This window comes from Ahaetulla prasina, chromosome 7, assembly GCF_028640845.1.
Source record: "Ahaetulla prasina isolate Xishuangbanna chromosome 7, ASM2864084v1, whole genome shotgun sequence".
Classification (NCBI taxonomy): domain Eukaryota; kingdom Metazoa; phylum Chordata; class Lepidosauria; order Squamata; family Colubridae; genus Ahaetulla; species Ahaetulla prasina.
The window spans coordinates 63,068,161-63,088,824 of record NC_080545.1 but is presented as its reverse complement, the minus strand read 5'-3'; the positions used below and the strand labels follow the sequence as shown (position 1 = coordinate 63,088,824).

Below are 20,664 nucleotides of genomic sequence, written 5' to 3'. Positions count from 1 at the left end.
ATTAGGATGAACTGATTAGTAATAAACAGATGGCCTTTCATAACATTTCATTTTACTATCATATGCTTTTTGTGATCTATATCAGATGTCCAAAATTCTAAAGGAAAATAAACAATATGAATTATATAATAACTCTATGAATTATATAGTAACTCTTTTTCTTCCAGGAGTATAGTACGGAATGTTCTTCAAACAATCAAAGCAACATAATGTAAATGCAATCAAGTTTTCTTCTAGTAAAAATGCAGTCAATACTGTTAAGAGTTTTGAACAAGACTTCCCACTCCATCTCCCACCTGCTAGATCCACAACAAATTTGTACTCCATCTTGGGACTAACCCAGAGAATTATGGCTATGTGCTAATGAAGACCAAGAAGAAAAATGGGCTGATCCTTATTGAAAGGAACTTGATGATCGGGGAATGTTTAATATTAGTTGAAATGAACTGTTAGAATGTACTCTTCTAAGTGGCAGTAGTTTGGCAATTAAACTAACTCCTAACTTAAAAAAAGATGATGACATTAAGACAAATGATTAAACCTTCCCTCCCTACAAAAGTTTGAAGCTAATGGTTAATACTGATCATTCATTCTTCTGTAAAAAAAATTGTTCACATCTTGGAGCACAGTTTCATTTAAGACTTCTGTGCAAGTAGAGTAGTTAGTTTGATCTTCCCATCCATGGATGCAGTGAGGCAGGTCCCACAGTCCATGGCTGTGCACCAGTCCACAGTGACCACCGGAGCCCTATGTCCTCCAAGAGAAAGACAGTTCTCTAGTGCTTTGCCATTGCTATTCATCTGAAACAGAGAAAAAATAAATCAAAGATTAGCAAGGTATTATGGTACAAATCACTTACCAATCTGGAATCTAAAATTCTAGGACAACTCTGGTCCTTTTAAAAAATTAGAATATTACCCTGGACTTTAAGCCATACAGCAGAGCTAAGACAAATAATGCCAGAATGATTATTAAAGTACTACTAATGTCAACACAGGTTACGTGAATCATAAAATAAACCAAAATTTCATCACTCTTATTTTTCAAAATATGCTGTATTTACTCTGTCTCCACTCATGAGTTTCCCAAACCCTTTAACTTTAACAAGATATATGACCATAGGAAAGACATATCTGATGTAGTTAGCTGTTTTCAATATCTATCAAGATGGCTACAAGGACCCTTCTGATCTTTTTGGTAAATTCCACCCAGAGGTACTGTAGATAGTCAGATTAATATATAATACTACATTTCAATGTGGCTACTTGGTTTTGGCTTAGACGTGATTTCTAAATCATTTATGCTTTTGCAAGATATGCAAGTCCATCAGATTGATGCTTATTCATAAATCATAGCTGAAGGCCTGGTTTAGAATGAAAAAAAATCAGTTCTTGTTAGAGACAGCATGTAATTATCTTAACAGATAGCTAGTACCTTGTAGATAACACCTCCAGTGGAAGAACAAGTTAACATGTAGTTTCCTTCAGAATCAAATGCAAAGAGCCTTCCACGTGGGAATTGGACTTGTTTGTATCCGCTATAGCCAGACAACACAAAGGGCCCTGTGGCATCTTTAGGAAGACTAAATTCAGAAATTTTGCATCCGCTTTTATGGATATTCCATTGAATAAACTACAATGATAGAACAGATCGCAGTAAGATATACAATACACATGCATTCTTTACTTTGCAACAGCACCTACAGATACAGAGAGAAAAAATCATTGATACCAGAAGAAACATAACCAATGGGGTCTCTACAAATTAGGACATCTGCTAGTTTTCAAAATGATTTATAGATTCACTTGATTATCAGCTTTCAGATGAAACGTCAAAAGATACAGAGGGTTGCATGCTCTTTTCCAGATAAGGTGACATTAATTAGATATATTTACCAGCTATTTTGAGGGCCAAATATATCTCCAAAGAAAGACATATAAATACTGATATAAATAAATGTGTTGCTGTCATATATGTCAGTTTGGCCACAATTTTTTAAAACCTACCTTTCCATCTTCACCTATGCTGTAAACAGCATTCTCATCATAGCTGAATTCAACAGAATAAACCTCCCCATCATGGGCCTTCCAGCTCATAGCACACTCATGTTGCTGCATATCTGGAAGACAGAAAGGAAAAAAGTGCAGGTGGATTACCTTTACAGGTTTCTAAGTCAGTTTTTGAACTTGGTGTCTCTCTTGCCAGCCCTGTTGATATTCTGACAAGAAAGACTTGTGCTGGCTGGTATTATAATGGGATAATTTCTCTAGAGAAAGGAAACAATAAAGGAGGAAAATAACTATCTTTATAACAGCTACAATGGTGTTCAACATGACTAATTCCACTAACCCTCCATCTCCATTCTATTAAAAAGCTATAGATGCTCTGAAGCTTGGAAGACAGCAATTTGGTAACCTCCATTGATTTTGGGCACAATCTGTATTTGTGGATTTCATCACTGGCTTTGTTTTGGGAGAAACTGGGAGTTAGAATTTCATTCTTTTGGGGGGGTGGGATGTTCCTCATCCCTAACTGAAGATACATGAAACAAAAAAAGACCAATTTTGAAATTTTAACAATCTCTACCAAAACACAATCAATCATTAGTTCTGTTTATTCCAGTATGAGGTAAAAAAGCAGAGAGAAAAGAGTGAGCCAATTTGATCTAGTGGTTAAAGCACCAGTCTAGAAAGCAGGAGGCTGTGAATTCAAGTCCCACCTTAGCTGTGAAAGCTAGCTGGTAACCTTGGGCCAATTACTCTCTCTCAGCCCAATTCACCTCACAGGGTGTTGTCATGAGGAAAATAGGAGGAAGAATATGTTTACTGCCTTGAGTCACTTGTAAAAATAATAAAGGTGGGATACAAATAAATAACTGCCAAGTCCTAACGTGAAAACTGATATAGAGACCCTCACTCAATATTATACATATACAGAACAATAACAACAACCTCTCTGAATGTTGTATCCTAGCTGAGAATTATAGTCAATATATACATAAAGTGCACTGCATTGTATACATTGAAAAGGGGGGATCTAATGAAAGTAAAGGATTAAATGAGAATAACATAACTGGTTAACTTTTGTCAGTGTACCAGCCTTTGGCCCATTTTCCTACTCCTGCTCCACAACAAAGTCGCTGCTCAGTAACTGAAAATCCTAGGACCAACAGAATTTAAAATGGGGTGGGGGGAGAAACAAAGCCATTTACCAAAGAGGCGAATTATACCATCTGCTGCTCCAGTGACCAGGAGATTCCCATTATGGTTGAAGGCTGTGCAGTTTATAGCAATGGGCTCTGGTTCAAGAGAAAATTGGAGCTGAAACAGCAAACAAAAAATAGGGAACACAGAATATAAATTGTTTGTTCTTTCCTAAGGGAGCAGTTACTCTGAGATATCCATCTGAGAATCACGTTGAAACAAGATGGGTGGCAAATAATTCAAAAAGTAAGTAAGTAAATAATCCAGTTGTTCAACCAAACATATATCTGAGTTTCTTCGTCTCCCACTGTATTCTGTAAATACTAAATGAACAAAAGGAGCTTTTCATATACTAGCCTATTTTTCCTGAAAGCAGAAACCAGCTATTTATAAAATGAAAAAAATCCCACCAAGAGAGGTCTAAATATAACTTCTGATTAGAAAGGAAGGATATCCTCCTGCTGATTCATTGGAGGAGACATACTTTTCTTTAACATGTTTTCTTTGCCGTTAAAAGTGGTTCCGCTTAGAATGATTCAGTGCTTATTATAACTGGATAATAATCCAGTTATAATCCAGAAAGGATGTAAGCCCTGTGTCATTCAAAGCTGAACAAAAGTACGTCTGGCCACAAAAGCCAACTAGGCATCTTTGAGCAACATTAAATCTATAAGGTGACAGTAAGCAAACATAAATTGGTCAATTTAGCATTACCTCACATCAACATTAAAGTTGCTGTGATGACAATTATTCAAACGCTTTGAGCAACCATAATATTAAGGAGGAACATATGAAGGATCTGTTAAAAACATTAGTTAAGTACCTTCTTTTTTTGAGCTACAGATTAAGAAAACTTTCTTTTATTTTTATCAAACAAGCTCAAGGGTGGGGGGGGAAACAGATACTATACCTGCTGCTTCATAGTTTTGGTATCCCACAAAAGCAATTTTCCAGGAACTTGATTGATGCCCTTTCCTCCAGAATCTGATGTAGCATAATCTAGTTGATTGACAAGGCCAGATGCTGCAGCTGAACAGACAAAGGAAGCACCACTTGGACTACATGCAAGGGACAAGATCCTAAAATAAAGAGACAGAAAATTTACTGTGGCTTTCCACATAGATAGTCCAGAGAACCAAGAGGGACACCAATTCCTATTGGCACTGATCAGAATTCTACAGTCTTTTTTCCTAACACAAAAACATGCATTTATACTCACTAATACTCTCAATATTAAAAATGTAAACATACTATCTTCTTCATTGTCTCCTCCTCCAATCTCAGAAGATCTCTTAAATAAATGTAAGTGAGTAAGAACAGCTCTGGGTGTCTATAACCAAATATCTGCAGAATAAAGGCTGCTTTTCAACTCATGCTGTATGACTACAGGAAGCCCAAGAAAATCCTTCCCTTCCCTCTGCAACTTGGCTTAGCCCTGTGTCTGACCATGGCACCACCCTAGAATTCTGATGATATAGAAGCATTGTTCTTCATCCTTCCTCTTTAACTGCTGATCCAATTCTACAGAGGAATTATTGAGTCTGTCATTTGCACCTCTATAACTGTCTGGTTCGGTTCTGCAACCCAACAAGAAAAACACAGACTTCAGAGGATAATTAGAACTGCAGAAAAAATAATTGCTACCAACTTGCCTTCCATTGAGGACCTGTATACTGCACGAATCAAGAAGAGGGCCGTGAAAATATTTGCAGATCCCTCGCATCCTGGACATAAACTGTTTCAACTCCTACTCTCAAAACGACGCTATAGAGCACTGCACACCAGAACAACTAGACACAAGAACAGTTTTTTCCCAAAGGCCATCACTCTGCTAAACAAATAATTCCCTCAACACTGTCAGACTATTTACTGAATCTGCACTACTATTAATATTCTCATCGTTCCCATCACCAATCTCTTTCCACTTATGACTGTATGACTATAACTTGTTGCTGGCAATCCTTATGATTTATATTGATATATTGATCATCAATTGTGTTGTAAATGTTGTACCTTGATGAACGTATCTTTTCTTTTATGTACACTGAGAGCATATGCACCAAGACAAATTCCTTGTGTGTCCAATCACACTTGGCCAATAAAAAAAAAAAATTCTATTCTAACTTGGGTGCTGTCTTCCAACCCAAAATGGAGAAGGAGTCTTGTCCCATTTACCAGAAGTCGTAAGTAAAATTATTAAATTTTACGTGATTCTTATGTCACAGAATTTTCTTATGCAGAGAAGTCACAGTATCTAAAACATCCCAAATACAGCATTAACAACTCCTCCCCAAGACTGTTGAAATGGCACAGAAGTGACAGAAGCAAAGCCGAAAACACACTCATGATTTCAGTAAAGAAGAATATTTGTAGCTCAGAGTTCAAATGAGGAGTCCTTGTTGCTTTCTGAGCTTGGTTGTTTTCTTGCAGATGTTTCATTACCCAGCTAGGTAACATCATGAAACTTTACCCTAGGTTGACTGCAAGCTCAAGAGAGCACTAAGGACCCCACAATCATGATTCCAATTCCCAAATAAGCAATCAGCTTAAGCAACAATCAATATGTCATGGAGAAATAAATGCAAATCTCAAATAGATGTTACAAATAGCAGTGCTGTCCTTATTCTTGTCACAAAAATCATCATCACTCGAGATGAAATATAAAGGCTAAAGATCAGGCTTATACCTGGGCATATCTTCATCAATGCTAATTTCACAAAGATTCTTCTTGGCTTCAGTGTCATAGAGACGAACAGTACCAACTCCACTGCCAAGCAACAACTTCAAAGAAGCAACAGAGGAAAAACAGAGATGAAGGATAAGATTGGTATTCCTCTGAAAATTAACAGATTCTGTGTATGTGTGTTGGTGTTGGTGGTTTTATCATTCAATTTTGGCCATCTACAGTTTGCTAGCTAGTATGCCTTTTTAAAGTTGGGTTACATATATTTTTAAAGAGGCCTGATTGAAAACAATGCTGTGTCTTGGAGGCTAGGGCAAGACCAGATCCTAGCATAGTAAATAAATAAATAAATCAAACCTTGTCTTCGTTCTAATCAATTCTTCTTTAACTATGTTGTCCATAGCCTAAACTGCAACTGTGAGATACTTCCTGATAAAAAAGAAATTACCAGACATTGTCTAAAGGGTAGCCTTTTAAAATCTTGCAAACGTAAGGAAAATGGGAGAAATTCGAGGGAGGGAGGGAGGGAGGGAGGGAGGGAGGGAGGGAGGAAGGAAGGAAGGAAGGAAGGAAGGAAGGAAGGAAGGAAGGAAGGAAGGAAGGAAGGAAGGAAGGAAGGAATCTGAGTATTTCTGAATTCTCCTGGTGTATTATTGTAAGGCTGTAAGCCATCTAGAGTTACCTCCAGGAAAGACAGGCAGCATATTAAGTTTAATAAAATAAATAAATAAAATATTGTAGACTTTCCCCGTTCTTGCAGGCAAGGTATTTTTATTCCAAGAATTCTCTAATAGCTACTATGCTAATCTTATTAACTATATATTTAATACAACAAGGCCTTTTATTTATTATTTATGTTTTTATTATTTATTTATTTATTTATTATTTATGTATGTTTTATCGATGTTATTGTAATTTGTTTGATTGCTGAGTCGCCCATGGTAGCTGGCATGTTAATAATAATAATAATAATAATAATAATAATAATAATAATAATAATAATAATAATAATAATAATAATAATAATAATATTATGATGGATGGTCACAAAGTCAGCAAGATATTTAAAGATTTGCATTTTTATCCACCTGAGGCCTTCCCAAATAAGCAATTGTTGTTTGATGGTGTTAAAGGTGTCACGGGATGTAAATTGTTCCAAGAAAAGCTGCCTTTTGAAATTGACTGATGGGGATTTTGTGAAAGGCAATGGTGTTAAGTGAAGCTCCAGATGTTTGGGAATTATTATATAATCAATTTAATGATTTGGGATGGCACATATTTAAAATAAATCACAGCACCAGCCAAGGAATACAAGAAACGATCAACTGGATAATTAAAATAGTTTTTAGCCACTGAATATTCCCAGTTCAGAGATCCTTATGCAGAAGAAACTCAAAATTGCTCTGCAACAATGAGCTGATACCTGTTAAACTGATGGAAGACATTGGAAGAATGCTTGTTAGCCTAATATCCAAGCTACAATCTTTTAGTTTCACTTTCTGAATTTGTTTTCCAGAAAGCACCCAACACATAAAATTTGGATTCTGCAACTCTTTTCTACTAATTTTGCTATAACCCTAGTAGCTTCATCAGTGGACATGAAGATTATGCATGTCTATTGTGATGCCCTAAAACCGTAATTGTCATCAGAGCCAGGTATTTTAAGGTATTTTATGCCTAGGAACACCGAAACAAAAAGGAAGATGGCTTTAGTACAACTTCTTCAATATGGTTCTCTCCTCATGCACTGGACTAAAAATCATCCCTGGCCAAAATTGTAGTCCCAGTAATTCTCCCCCCACCCCCAGCTACTCACCAGCCTGTCCCGTTTGGTTGCCCATTCCAGAGAAAGCAGTGGAGACTTGGAAATTGAAGATGCTTTCGTCTGCATGATAGGATTGAAGGACCACACCTTGATGACTCCATCCACATCTAAACTGGCCACTCTTCGGCCCGAGCAGTCCACCCTGCACACAGAAGGAAGATATGCTTTTGCACTGATAGCCTCCTCTTCATAAATATGATATGGATTTCTATTACCCATTTGATCGTTTACAACTATTAAACCCTGTCCAGATATTTTCATGCTCATTCAGATAGTATTTCTAATATGCAAAATATGTATATTTCTTATTATAACAAAGCATGTACCTAATTATAATGTGCATTTGACAGACTGGGAGCCAAGAATAAATGTCCACGATTGGTAAATTCACAAAGATTTGGATTCCACTCTACTGAGATGATATTGATAAATATGACATTCAGTTTTCTAATCATCAGCCAATTGTTACCGGCAATGCATGATGGATGAGTGGTGTTCTCCATATTCCTCTTGACTCAGAACAATGAAGGGCTGCTCATGCCTGATGCCTCCAGCATCCATGCCAGTTCCAAATATTTTTGTCTGGTTTTCCAGTTGCTCGGCATGGAACTCAGGGAATGGCTCTGTTTCAATGGCAGTAATCTCCACTTTCTTCTCAGCATTCTGTCCCTAAAAAGACACAGCCAGCTAGGGAAATCAATTAAACTCTTCGAACTTGTCTTGCCCTAAGATAGGTTTTAGGTAACTAAGGCTACAGATCTGTATCCTATCAACAACAACACAAATATTGTGAAAGTTACAAATAGCGGAATGAGACGTTTTTGTTCATTGATCTAACCACTCTCAGAGAAGTCACCCTTGGGAGGAAAGCAAACATTGAACTATTTGAATACAATGAAACTAGACCCTGTTCAGGATCCAGTTTACAAATACCACCTCATTCTGAGACTGCACTGTAAGTCAGACCATTGTTTAACTTACTATATTTAAAAAGCAAACCCCCGTCATGCAGAAAAGAAATTCTGTATGATCTACTATAATATCTGATCACAGGCCAGTGACATTATTTATGGCATTTAGGAGGATGTTTCAAATATTATTAGAAGATCCAAAGCTTAGATTTTTGAGATTTTTTTTCCAAATAGACAATTAACCAATTTGATGATTGTCTAGCCTAGGAGTGTCAAACTTGATTTCATTCATCAGGTTGTGTTTGACCTCAGGGGGCCAGGTTGGATGTGGCCAGGGTGGGCATGGCCAGCTTGAGGTCACTCATGTCAGGGGCACCTGTAGCGACCTGAGTGCTCTGCCAGCTAAAACAGGCTCCCGATCTCTGTTTCCGGCTGTGATGGCCTCCTGCAACCCTCTGCCAGCAAAAATGGAGCTCAGGAGCCCATTTTCACTGGCAGAGGCACCGCGGACCGGTCCCTCACTGTTTCCAAGGTGACGCAGTGGGCCAGATCTAAGTACTTCAAAGACCTGATCTGGCCCATGAGCCTTGAGTTTGACACCCCTGGATTAGAGTGTGTTTAAAGCATTTATATGTAATAGGACTGGCCCCTGTTTCATGGAAGACAAAAAAATAACTGCTCAAGATTGAGTCAGAGGTGTCATATATATTCTAATGATCTTAAGATGATTACTTACCTACTCCACCCACTTTTTTTTTCAGATTTATTGGATTCCTTAGTAGGTATTTAATAAGGGCTGGTTATACACATTTTATGGTGGAGATGTAAAAAAATCAAAGATAAATTATATCACATGACTTGGTTGTACCATCTGATTAAATATTCATTTTTATTAAGGATTAAATAAGGATTTAATTTAAGGATTAAAGTTTCAAATGTGTAAATATATTATTACATTACAGTCCAAAAATTTAGAAATAATCTATTATTATAATCTATTATTATAATAATAGATTATTAGAATAGAAATTAATTATTATTAATTAATTATTAATAATAATAATTATTAATAATTAATTAATAATAATTAATTTCTATTCTAATAATCTATTATTATAATAATCTATTACCATGCTTGGATGGTAACAAAAGTTATTAAGTGTCCTAGGAAAGATACATGTATAACAGGAACTAAAAAATTGGCTAGATTAAATGTGTGCACTCTCACCTTTCAAAATGTTTCCTTAGAGATACAATAAAAGGATTGGACAGTATGTTTGCCTGTGGTCAAGATTTAATTTGATTTAAAAAATTAGGTATTATTTATTTTACTTTCCTTTCTGTACTTTATATGTTTTCTGCTTCTTCTCTATTCTATTAAACCATTTTTTAAAAAGAAAAAGCAGTAAATATTAAATGGAGAAAAAATGGCTAAATATTAAATATTTAAATATTTAAATATTAAATATTAAATACTCTTCTATAAAATATATTGCCATTCCCAAAATGTAAACTTTCTAAGCAGCAAATACAGCAAATGGTCCCATCAGGGGCACAGAAACGGGAACTTGCAAAAAATCACTTCTGCATAGTGTTAGCTCCATGTCACAGAAGCATAATGAATTTAATCAGTAATCACATAGATTGTGATCATGTTGCATCCACATATTTATGTTTGTATACAACTGTAGTCTGAAAAGATTCCCAATGGTGTACACTTTAACAATGTGGATAGAGAAATCAGCATCTCCCAGAGACATGAATAGTCTATAGACATTTCTACCTTTTCAATATGTCCTTACCATCTATTTTGTTTTTAGAATATGATTTTATATTATAGAATATTTTGCATATCTACAAACCTTACAAACAGTACCTTGGACAATGAATTCTTAATACGACAACTGCCAAACAGAACATATTTTTTGGTTTAGAGAAGGTGATTATTGCCAAACTGAACTTGACATTCAGACATAGTTCTTTAAATTAATAGCATTAAGCAGGATTAGGCAAGAATATTTAGTACTTGCCACTTCCTCACTAAAAACGGAACCACTGAACAATTTTGACACAAATAGAAGATAACATACTGTACGACTGGAACAATCTGGAACTGAACATACTCAAAACTGTAGAAATGGTGGTAGACTTTAGGAGAAACCCTTCCATACTTCCACCTCTCACAATACTAGACAACATAGTATCAACAGTAGAAACTTTCAAATTTCTAGGTTCTACCATATCACAAGATCTAAAATGGACAGCTAACATCAAAACATCATCAAAAAAGCACAACAAAGAATGTTCTTTCTGCGCCAACTCAGAAAGCCCAAACTGCCCAAGGAACTGCTGATACAGTTCTACAGAGGAATTATTGAGTCTGTCATCTGCACCTCTATAACTGTCTGGTTTGGTTCTGCAACCCAGCAAGACAGACACAGACTTCAGAGAATAATTAGAACTGCAGAAAAAACAATTGCTACCAACTTGCCTTCCATTGAGGACCTGTATACTGCATGAATCAGAAAGAAGGCTGTGAAAAAATTTACAGATCCCTCACATCCTGGACATAAACTGTTTCAACTCCTACTCTCAAAACGACGCTATAGAGCACTGCACACCAGAACAACTATATACAAGAACAGTTTTTTCCCGAACGCCATCACTCTGCTAAACAAATAATTCCTTCAACACTGTCAAACTATTTACTAAATCTGCACTACTATTAATCTCATCGTTCCCATCACCCATCTCCTTCCACTTATGACTGTAACTTTGTTGCTTGCATCCTTACAATTTATATTGACATTGATTGTTTCCTGATTGCTTATTTGTACCCTATGACTATTGAGTGTTGTATCATTAAGTGTTAAATTTGTACCAAATTTAAGTGTTGAAAGTGTTGTACCTTGATGAAGGTATCTTTTCTTTTATGTACACTGAGAGCATATGCACCAAGACAAATTTCTTGTGTGTCCAATCAAAAGAGTATTTGGCACTTTTGCTAAAAAATGACTGATAAAACCAATTCATTTCATATGTACATGCACACACAAACACATTCAGCAACAAATTCAAAAGTTAAGAATTAACTCTTAACAGGAACTTTAATCTTCCTGAAGAAAGATCTGAGATCCAACAAAAAGCAAAAGAAAAAAAAACCCCAAAACTAAAAAGTAATGAGACAAATTTAGAATTACAAACATTTAGGAAAAAGATTGAGAACACCAAGTATCATAATGTTGTAATGTACACTGAAAATATTGTCAATATTCTAATTGCCCAAGTTAACAAAATATTGAAGGGCAATGAAGAACCTATATTCTAAGTTTATTTCTAAGGTTTCAATTTGAAGGACATTTTGTTTCTAAAATCTGTACTGCGACAATATCCTCTGTACATGTACCATGTCTTAGTAACATGTTATTTGCCATTAGAAGAGTAACTAAAAAAAGACATCACAGCCCGGTCAGTTCTAATAGAAGAGGCAACTGTTAGCAACTTTCTACCATTCTAGAAATAAGTAACTGAGGGCTAATTACAATCCACAAAGTGTATAAAATGCAATTATATTTTCTAACCCACAGATCACATTGCATCTTTTGGTCTTTCATAATCAAAAATTTTAAAGAGGAGAAACAGCTGCTTATCTCTTTTCTATCAAGTTTCAAAAGCTGAGAAGGCTTGCAAGTTCTTCCCCTACGTAATATTGCAGGAGAAATAAGCAGCTGACTAGTCATAAGGCAAAAGGCCCACATAAACTTCTGCTGCTCAAACTATTTTAGAGAAAAAATATTTCAGAACCCTTTATCCCTTTTATAATTTATAAGAGAACATCAGCTGGAAGAAGAAATAACGCTGATGTTTCATTTCCCCAGTTCAAATAGGTGACTCATTAAAAAAAACAAAAAAAAAAAAACAAATAAGTAACTGCTCAGAAGCCATGGATCATTTTTCCTTACACCAATCAGCTGGTTATGAGCACAAGGCCACATAATTCACTTTACTCAGAAATACTCAAAAGGAAATCTTGCCCTATCCACATAAGACACTAGCTGCACTACCTGGAAAGTTATTTTAGTTCCAAAGTCTTTCTTTTCCTTCCCATGATCCTGTAAACGTCTCTGATTCTGTTGTATTGAGGTAGGCTCCACGGAAACCACACCACTGACGTGACTTTTTGATTCCTTGCCTCCAATTGCTGCCTCTTTCCCTCTGGGCACCTAGAAAACAAAGGGAAGATTTGACATGTTTTTATTCTCCAAAGCCCCATGCCTAAATTAATAGTTCAGGTACAAAACAGAATAGCAGATACAGAAACATTACTGTATTGTGTACTCTGATTCTTACATATCACACAGACAGAGGAACCGCAATTATTTCTCCTCACCTGGTGGTTTGGCAGCTCTTTTTTGCTTCCCTGTGTGGTTCCCGTCTGTGCTGAAGCGGCTGGTGTTGGCTGGGTTGCTCTTGCAGGGCCCTTCTTGCTCTGAGGTAGCAAGGAAGACAGGAATCCTCCTCGGGCCTGTAGAGAATGTGCAGTGCTTCTCTGGCTGCATATCAAGTCACTAAATGAGATGCAGGAAGTAGTAGTGGAGAGGCAAATTAATGGTGGTGAACCTTAAATCTCCATATCTGACAGAAGTTCCACTTTCCAAAAGAATTTTCATTTATGTCACACAATGTTCATTTTCAGACATAGTCCTTGAATTACACTTCTCCAACCTGCCTTGTTCAGAAAAATTATAGGGTTCCAATTTTCAGAATTCCCACTCTTACATAGCCAGCTAGCTTACAATTTTAAGCAAAATTATCACAAGATTCTTCAAGACACCCAGTTGGGGGATGCTTTCTTACATGAAGTGAATTTAACAACTCATGAAGATTTTTTTGTAAAAAAGAGATACCTAACCTTCAGTTCTACAAAAACGTGGAATGCCACAGAGAGGGAGAAGATGCAAGACAAGCAATAATTTTCAAATGTTTCCTTATCTTTCTCTTCCATAGTATCTATCTACGTCTCTAGGAAAGCTGACTAAGTAAATCATGCAAACACTTCTAAAAAGTCCAAGATTTCTCTGGGTAATCTAATTATATGTTCATTGACTGGCCTCTCACATACACTCACAGCTCTGAGTCTCCCAGATGGTCCATGTTAACTACATATGAAGGAAGCTTATGCTGAAGTGTCAAATCCTCCTCCTCCTGCTGTAGTTCCTCCTTTTTTATATGGGAGTATTCTGCTTGTAAAGCAAACAACTAGAAAAAATGGAAAGAATAAAAAATTGAATTGCTTTCCTTCTGTATGAGTGCAAGTCACAGAAATGGAAATTAATTGGTCATTAATTTCAAAACAGCAATTATATTAGCACAACTTATCAGACAGGTATCTTAGTTTATCAAACTACATCATCAATGGGCAACATGCACAAGTATGCTTGCAAGCCACAAAGAAATATTTTTATATGACTTACTCAAACATTTCAGGATAGTCTAACGAACATTGCTTGAAATTATATAACTTGACTTGTTTGATTCTTAATTCAAGTTCATATTATGAAGAACTATTCTTTCATGGTTTTTCTAACTACATATGGTGAAAGTTTGAACAATATATTTCAGTGCCAGAACTGGAACACAAATCTTAATACACAGGTGCCATTCTTACCTTTTGACAAAGGATTTCATTTTTTTCTTGCAGAACATTGTTCCGCTGACATTCTGCGTCGAAGTTCATAATCACTGGCACAGGTAACAAAGGTTAAGGATAAAGAAACTTAAGATATTACAGGTCTCTTCCCTTTGCATATGCATCAAACTTTTAAATCTAAGAATTTTAAATTTTCTAAGAACTTTACATTTTTGGGAAAATAACTTTGCCTTCCTTGCTGCTGTTCTTGCCCTATGAAATATCACACACACACCCAGGTCCAACATTAAAAACTTGACTTTGTGAGTCCTTTTGTGCCAGGGCAATACGTGATCCCACCTGAATGCTATAATTTATAACAAGAATATCTTTCCCAATAAACCAACAGCTATTTCTGAAGTTTAGCCAAAATTACATTTAGTTGGGTTTCTAGCATACAGTTCTAGCATGGCAGAATGATGGATGATTGTTTGAATGATGAGAGAATATATTAATTCATTAGTTATAGAAGCAGTTGTGCTAGAATGCAAAAATGATTCCTACTGCCCTCATAAAAATAATTATTACTTTCTAATAAAAAAGAAATGAAAGAAAACGTGCACAGAAAAGTGGTTGATTCAGGCTTACAATATTCTTCCAAATGGAAAAGGATATGCATGCACTGAAATAAAACACTGAGAAAGTTATGTAGAGAAACAATGAAAATATCTATCCACCGACGGGAAAAATACATGGCAAAGTTAGGGTTTGCATCTGGATTTGGGATAAAAGGCAAAACAAACCAGTCCTTCCATTCAGTCTGATTTTGAAGTTCAGAGGCTTGCTTGAGAAAGAATTCCTGTATCTTATCATTTCTGTTTGCCTAAAATGTACAAAAAAGAGCTTCAGGTATCACCTTTTCCCCCACAGCAGCAGCTGTTCAATCTTCAGCAGCTGAAAATACAATTTTACAGCTCTCTAACAGAATAACAACAATTTATTTCCCACTAAACCATGCAGCTATTTTCTGAAGAATTGTGTCAATCATGTTTTGACCGAATGCAGATAGTCCTTGATATACGACCATAACTGAGCCCAAAATTTGTTGCTAAGCGAGACAACTGAGTTTTGCCTCAGTTTATGATCTTTCTTACCACAGTTGTTAAGTGAATCACTGCAGTTGTTAAGTTAATCACATAGTTGCTAAATGAATCTGGTTTACCCACTGACTTTGCTTATCAGAGGGTCAAAAAAGATGATCATACAATCTTGGGCCACTGCAACTGTCATAAATATGAGTCAGTTGCCAAGCATCTGAATTTTGATCATACAGCCATGGGGATGTTGCAACAGTCATAAGTGTGAAAAATGGTCATAAGTCACTTTTTCAGTGCCACTGTAACTTTGAACAGTCATTAAATGAATTGTTTTAAATCAAGGACTACCTGTGACTATTTTTAACTATCCTTATTCTGAAGCAAGCTTATTAAGTCGATACAAACCTGCACAGCATGAATGAGATAATAGCGGTATAAACTGATTTTCAGCTTGTTCACTGTAGGTCGATACATATCCTCCAGTCGACTGAAAAGGCGTCTGTCGAGATAACTCCAGTATTCCCGAAGGGCAGCTAGATCATAATTGTGAACAAACTGCAGAAGCTGGTCCACTATCTTGTCCACCTAATTAGAAATCCACCAAAATAAGTTATATAACCAATAACTTCAGCCATCAAGAAAAATCACAGCAATTTTTCACAGGGTACAAAGAGAAGGAAAAAATCAAAATCATGTATGTTGACCATGATTTTCCATGCAAATGCTTGCCTCCTTTATAGAAACAAGATTCAAATATATCTAATTAAAAGTACACTTGACAGGATTTAATAGTTCAGGAAAGGACAATAGTCCATATTAAAGGGGAAGTATAGTAGTATATGTGGGGCTGTTTCTGTTACCCAACAGAACAGAACATGGGAAATTTTTCCCAATTTCCCTACTTCCTTTCCAAAAATATTGAGGGTCTGACAGTTAGCCTGGCTAAGGACAAAATTTTATGAAATACATGTGCAACATTAAATAAATGATTAACGGAGACTAACATCCCTCGGTTAGCTCCTTTCCATTTAAGTTTTTGATTCATATTTTAGGCCAATACATTAGCCTACTCAAAAACCAAGACAATTGTCCTGAAAATCTACAATAAAGATTATTTCCAATTTCTTTGTTCCAGGATGAAATATAATCATGCAGTAGTATAAACAATGCAGTTGAAAAGATGTCTCTCCAATTCCAAATGAAGCAAATATTTGAGGTAACAAGATGCAATGGGAACATATCTGGGGTCCAGGATGCAGTTCTTAAAATGTTTGAAGAATTCCTAGCAGCCTGAAATCTTTATAGCAACAGACCTGGGAGTCAAATAGCATTTGCCTAATTGTTTTAACTTTGAAAAAAATAATGGCAAATGGCAAGTAACTGGTACAGGTATTAAGTACAGGTAGGGAAGCTTAGAATAGTTCTGGAATGTCTTTGGTTACTATCTGGAACAATCCTCATTTGCTCCTTTCAAACACTAAAAAGTACCTCTAAATTCCACCTATCTTTAACTCTATTATTGAGAAGACCATAACCTTTGTTTTGGTATACAGGTAGTCCTTGACTTACAACCATTCGTTTAGTGGCCACTTAAAGTTACAATAGCACTGAAAATAGTGAATTACAACAAGCTGTTTGTCTTACAACTGCAGCAGCATCCCATGGTCACATGATCAAAATTCAAGCGCTTCGCAACCAGTATGTATTTATGACATTTGCACAATCCCAGGGTCACATGATCCCCATTTGAGACTTTCCCAGCCAGTTCCCAATAAGCAATGTCAATGGGTGGAGCTGGAGTCACTTAATAGCCACGTGATTTGCTTGACAACCATAGGAAAAAAGGTTGTAAAACTGGATGAGCTTAATTATTGCCTTGCTTAGCAAGGCAATAATTTTGGTTCTAATTGTGACTGTAAGTCAAGCACTATCTTATAAAGCCAATTTTTCTTTTTTATAACTGTCTGTCTCAAATCAATTTCAGCCATAAAGGGAATTCAGGTTACTGGTCTGTGAACAGAATAATATACAGGAATTGTCAGCTAAAACCAACAGAAATAGGAAAGAACAGATCATTTCAAAAGGAACTTGAAATAGAACATATAAAGAAAAACCAGGGAATATAGAAACATTTATTATAATATATACAATAACTTTCCAAACAAGAGTTGCATCTAGCCTTTAAATGTTGGGTCAAGATGCTGCAATCCAAATATTAGTAGGATCAGGAGAAAAATATTTTATTTCATTTACTTTTGCCATTCTAGATTACTTTGTTTCGTAATTGTCCCCTTCCATCATATTTAAAAAATTACAATTTGGTAACAAGTGTTCTGCATATTGGTGAAGAGCTGGCTGGGACAATAAGGTCAGAGTCCAGGAACTGAAGAGACCAATAGATGTGTAAAGTTATGGGTTGGGTGTGTGGTTTTTCTTAATTTAATTTTATTATTTCATTCTTTTTTTCATATTGGTTTTATTGTTTGTATTTTTAATCATGGTTATTAATCAACCAGAGTTGTGGCCCTAAGGCAGACAGCTATACAAAGCTTTTAAACAAAATAATTTTAAAAGATCTATCATGACTGCACCCTGGCTTTAAAAGCATTTATTTCAGAAATTACATGGATTGATTCCCTGAGGCTCCTGGTTATGCATCTCTGCCCAGTGAAATATTAAATCAACTTAATAACTGTTAAAACTTTTTTATATGAGATATATGCTAATTGTTTTATTTTGATTGATAATCTATTGGGCAGATTTAATAATAGAAACATATGTTATAGATATATATAGAGAGAATTCTTTATTGGCCAAGTGTTATTGAACACACAAGGAATTTGTCTTTGGTGCATATGCTCTCAGTGTACATAAAAAGAAAAGATATAAGCAAAATGTCAACATCTAAACCTAAACTAGATACCTGAGCGATAATCCATGATGCCTATGGACTATCGCAGTCACTCGGTTTTGAAAGGGGTGCACTCTACACATGCTCTTCGTCTCCCGTTCTTTGAGAAGACTGATTCTAAAGAAGAGCTGCAAGGGACTGGATGCCTTCTCACTAACGAATTGGAAACAAATTTCAAACCAGCCCCTGCTGAAAGGCAGGCCCGTCCAGCCAGAAACCACTGTTCCGGCAAAGCCGATCAGAATTCCGGAGCACAACAATGCTTTCTCTGTTCCCGTTTCTGGCGGCGGCAAGTCAGCGTGAAAAGGAAGACCGGGGAAGGGGACTGGACTAAATGCCCTCCCCATCACCTAAGCCTCCTCAAACCAGCCCAGGCCTTTCCTCCCTGCAATCCTCACCCGGAAGCCTTTCTCCTTGTCTGCCTTGATCTCCGCATCTAGTTGCTTCAGCGTGGCAGTGAAGCCACGGAACAGCAAGTATTCCCGCACCAATTCGTCAACACGCTCCGTCGCAGCCGCCATCGCGCCCCCGGCTTGCAGACAAGACGAAGAGACGCCCGGAGTTCCATGCGCCGCCCTATGCTCGCTCGCTGCCCCAATCCGCCTTCTCGCTCCGCCCCTGAGTGTTTTTTTTCCTTCGCCACCCAAACTTTTTATTACAAATGAATATTGATATTTATTTACAACTTGTGGTTTTTGTTTTGTCTAGAAAACTGGGTCTGTCTGAACCTTAAAGCATTGATATCCTCAAAAGACGTTCGTTCCTTTGACTGATTTCTGGTTGAAATGTTAATTTATATTGCTAGTACATGTATGATATGCCATACATAGGCTAAATAAATAAATCCTTTGACTAAGAATTGGCAGCGCTGTTTAGTAAAGAAAACTCATGATTTTTGGCACAATCCTACGTATTTCAGGTTTTAAAGAACCTAGACGTCTCTTTACTAGTTTACCTAAGTTATAAATTTCCCTTATCATACATAGCGTATGCAAATAAAAAATCCTTCATGTGGATGAACCCACCAATTTTATTATCTATCCTGTATATTAAAGCTGATAGTCCTGTCAGTTAGTTAGATAGATAGATAGATAGATAGATAGATAGATAGATAGATAGATAGATAGATAGATATAACATGCACATTCAAGGCCTTTTTAAAGCAATTGTCCAGGAGGAGGGGTTGGGAATTATTCTATGCATCTCAGAGTTAACAATATATTAATATTTTTCATTCAAAACAACAAAACTAAACTACAAAATATAAGAAATAATTCACTTGTTTGCCCTCTCATTACTGGGCTATTGATGCAACTGACACAAACCAGTGGACAAAAAAGGAATAGGATGCAGCTTTCAGTTTCTGGGCTTCTCAATCTTAAAAAGGTTCTGGTATTGCTATGTGAATATATTAACATCTAAATCAAGTTTTTTAACAGAGCAGACTTCAGGATTTATTGGATTATGGTTACAAAAAGCTGCTGTAGACCATGTTCTCCATCCAGTTAAGGAGGACTTATGGAAATGGAAAATGAACCATCAGTACAATTTCAAGAGAGGTAGTCTTATTGTGGATATACTGATGAACTTAGGTCAACATTTTTAAATTAATTATGCAGTTTCAATCTATAACATATCTATAACAATTAGTCATTAGTTTGTTACTGGCACCAGGGTATTCCTCAAGTCAGCAATGATGCTTGGCTACAGCAAAATTTACCCTACCCTTAAATTGAAATTATCCCTTAAAAAAAAGAACTCTTAAATAATGACATTATTATAAGTGTTCTTAGAATCTGTATGCTAAGTTCAAAACTTTCAGTACCTCTGTAAAAAAAACGAACTACCATCACTTGGGGAAGATATAAGTATGGTGTATTTATCTAGACCAGTGGTAGTCAACCTGGTCCCCACCGCCCACTAGTGGGCATTCCAGCTTTCATGGTGGGCAGTAGGGGTTTTGTCCGATACTTGAAGCACTTTCCTTTTTTTAAATTTAATTGCCTTTTTAAAAAAATTTCATAGCATTATTTAAAAACATTTTCATTAGGTTTTCATAAAATTCCCTGTGACAATTTAAATTTCTGAAAATATACTATTAGTATCGCCTATGCATAAGTTTAGTTCACCTTACGTAAATGCAACTAAATGGTGCTATAGTGCGACCGCAAACAAGAGCCTCATCCCAGAATAGTTCGCGCATCTCCCCCCACACCACCCAGTTGTAACAGACAAGCAGAGCTGGTAGCCGGCGCCCACCCCCCAAACCCAATCCACGATGCGAGAGAGGCATGCGCAGACGACGATACACAGCACATTACTGTGGAACCAGTGGGCAGTTAGAAAATTTTACTATTAACAGAGATACAAAAGTGGGCGGTAGGTATAAAAAGGTTGACTATCCC

The 20,664-nt window shown here is 36.4% G+C and overlaps 1 protein-coding gene across 1 annotated transcript; it reads right to left on the bottom strand.

The window, feature by feature from the left end:
* Positions 1 to 32: 32 nt before the first annotated feature.
* Positions 33 to 18,830, bottom strand: WDR91 (WD repeat domain 91). Its single transcript, XM_058191796.1, has 15 exons — positions 18,658 to 18,830; positions 15,754 to 15,933; positions 14,928 to 15,134; positions 14,291 to 14,374; positions 13,751 to 13,881; positions 13,013 to 13,190; positions 12,687 to 12,845; positions 8,181 to 8,380; positions 7,703 to 7,853; positions 5,890 to 5,984; positions 4,114 to 4,282; positions 3,212 to 3,320; positions 2,007 to 2,119; positions 1,435 to 1,632; positions 33 to 800 (listed from the first exon to the last, which is right to left on the bottom strand). The coding sequence occupies exons 1-15, from the start codon at positions 18,778 to 18,780 to the stop codon at positions 636 to 638; spliced, it is 2,262 nt and encodes a 753-aa protein (XP_058047779.1). The 5' UTR covers positions 18,781 to 18,830; the 3' UTR covers positions 33 to 635.
* Positions 18,831 to 20,664: the final 1,834 nt, after the last annotated feature.

Bases quoted from the DNA above. Each gene is read 5' to 3' on its own strand.
- WDR91 (XM_058191796.1), bottom strand. From the start codon at position 18,780: ATGGCGGCTGCGACGGAGCGTGTTGACGAATTGGTGCGGGAATACTTG. The intron at 12,846-13,012 runs GTGAGGAGAAAT...TTTGTTTTCTAG, and splicing joins AAGAGCTGCCAAACCACCAG to GTGCCCAGAGGGAAAGAGGC. The intron at 8,381-12,686 runs GTAGTGCAGCTA...GTGTCTTTTTAG, and splicing joins GAACTAAAATAACTTTCCAG to GGACAGAATGCTGAGAAGAA.